This window comes from Pygoscelis adeliae, unplaced genomic scaffold (genome assembly GCF_000699105.1).
Source record: "Pygoscelis adeliae isolate BGI_AS28 unplaced genomic scaffold, ASM69910v1 Scaffold13, whole genome shotgun sequence".
Lineage (NCBI taxonomy): Eukaryota > Metazoa > Chordata > Aves > Sphenisciformes > Spheniscidae > Pygoscelis > Pygoscelis adeliae.
This window is the reverse complement of record NW_008824499.1, coordinates 213,044-213,737: the sequence shown is the minus strand read 5'-3', so window position 1 is coordinate 213,737 and position 694 is coordinate 213,044. Positions and strand designations below refer to the sequence as shown.

The 694-nt window shown below is 61.1% G+C and overlaps 1 protein-coding gene across 1 annotated transcript in view; it reads left to right on the top strand.

The window, feature by feature from the left end:
* The window catches only part of TMED3 (transmembrane emp24 protein transport domain containing 3), a 4,922-nt gene that overhangs the window by 2,697 nt on the left and 1,531 nt on the right, over window positions 1–694 (top strand). Inside the window, exon 2 of the mRNA XM_009321504.1 lies at window positions 7–280. Within this exon, the coding sequence (XP_009319779.1) occupies window positions 7–280 (274 nt within the window). The remainder of the gene's footprint in view (window positions 1–6; window positions 281–694) is intronic.

Sequence of the window (694 nt, the reverse complement as noted above, 5' to 3'; positions counted from 1 at the left end):
CAGCAGGTGCCGCCTGCATCTCCTTGTGCAGGTGATCACCGGGGGACACTACGATGTAGACTGCTATGTGGAGGACCCCAATGGCAGGACGATCTACAAGGAGACCAAGAAGCAGTACGACAGCTTCCCGCACCGCACTGAAGTCAAGGGCGTCTACACCTTCTGCTTCAGCAACGAGTTCTCCACCTTCTCCCACAAAACCATCTACTTCGACTTCCAGGTGGGCGACGAGCCACCAATCCTGCCTGACATGAGCAACCGCGTCACCGCCCTGACACAGGTGGGTCACTACATGCTGCCATGGGAGGAAGGTCATGCCGCAGCTCCCGCTTGTGGCCAAACAGCCCCACAGGATGGCAGTTAGGGGCTTGTCCACCTTCCCCTCTGCCAAATGCAGAAGTGCCAACCGCCAGCCAACTGCCCTGCTGCGTGCAGGCCACGTCCTCCTCCCAGCAGCGCGGGCAGAGAGGGACAGGGAGGGCTGCTCTGGGTCTGAACCTCCCCCCAGCCTGAGCACCCAGTTTCCATCCTGCACAAGGGAAGTGCAGCAAAGCTTTTCCATCCCTTGGTGTGAGTGCACAGGGATGGCTGCGCCCTGGGCTGGGACCCAGACCCTGCCCTTGGCCCCCAGTGCCTCAGCAGTGTCTCAGTTTGTGCCACAGTGCTCACAGCAGGCTCCATCCACCACCCGCTC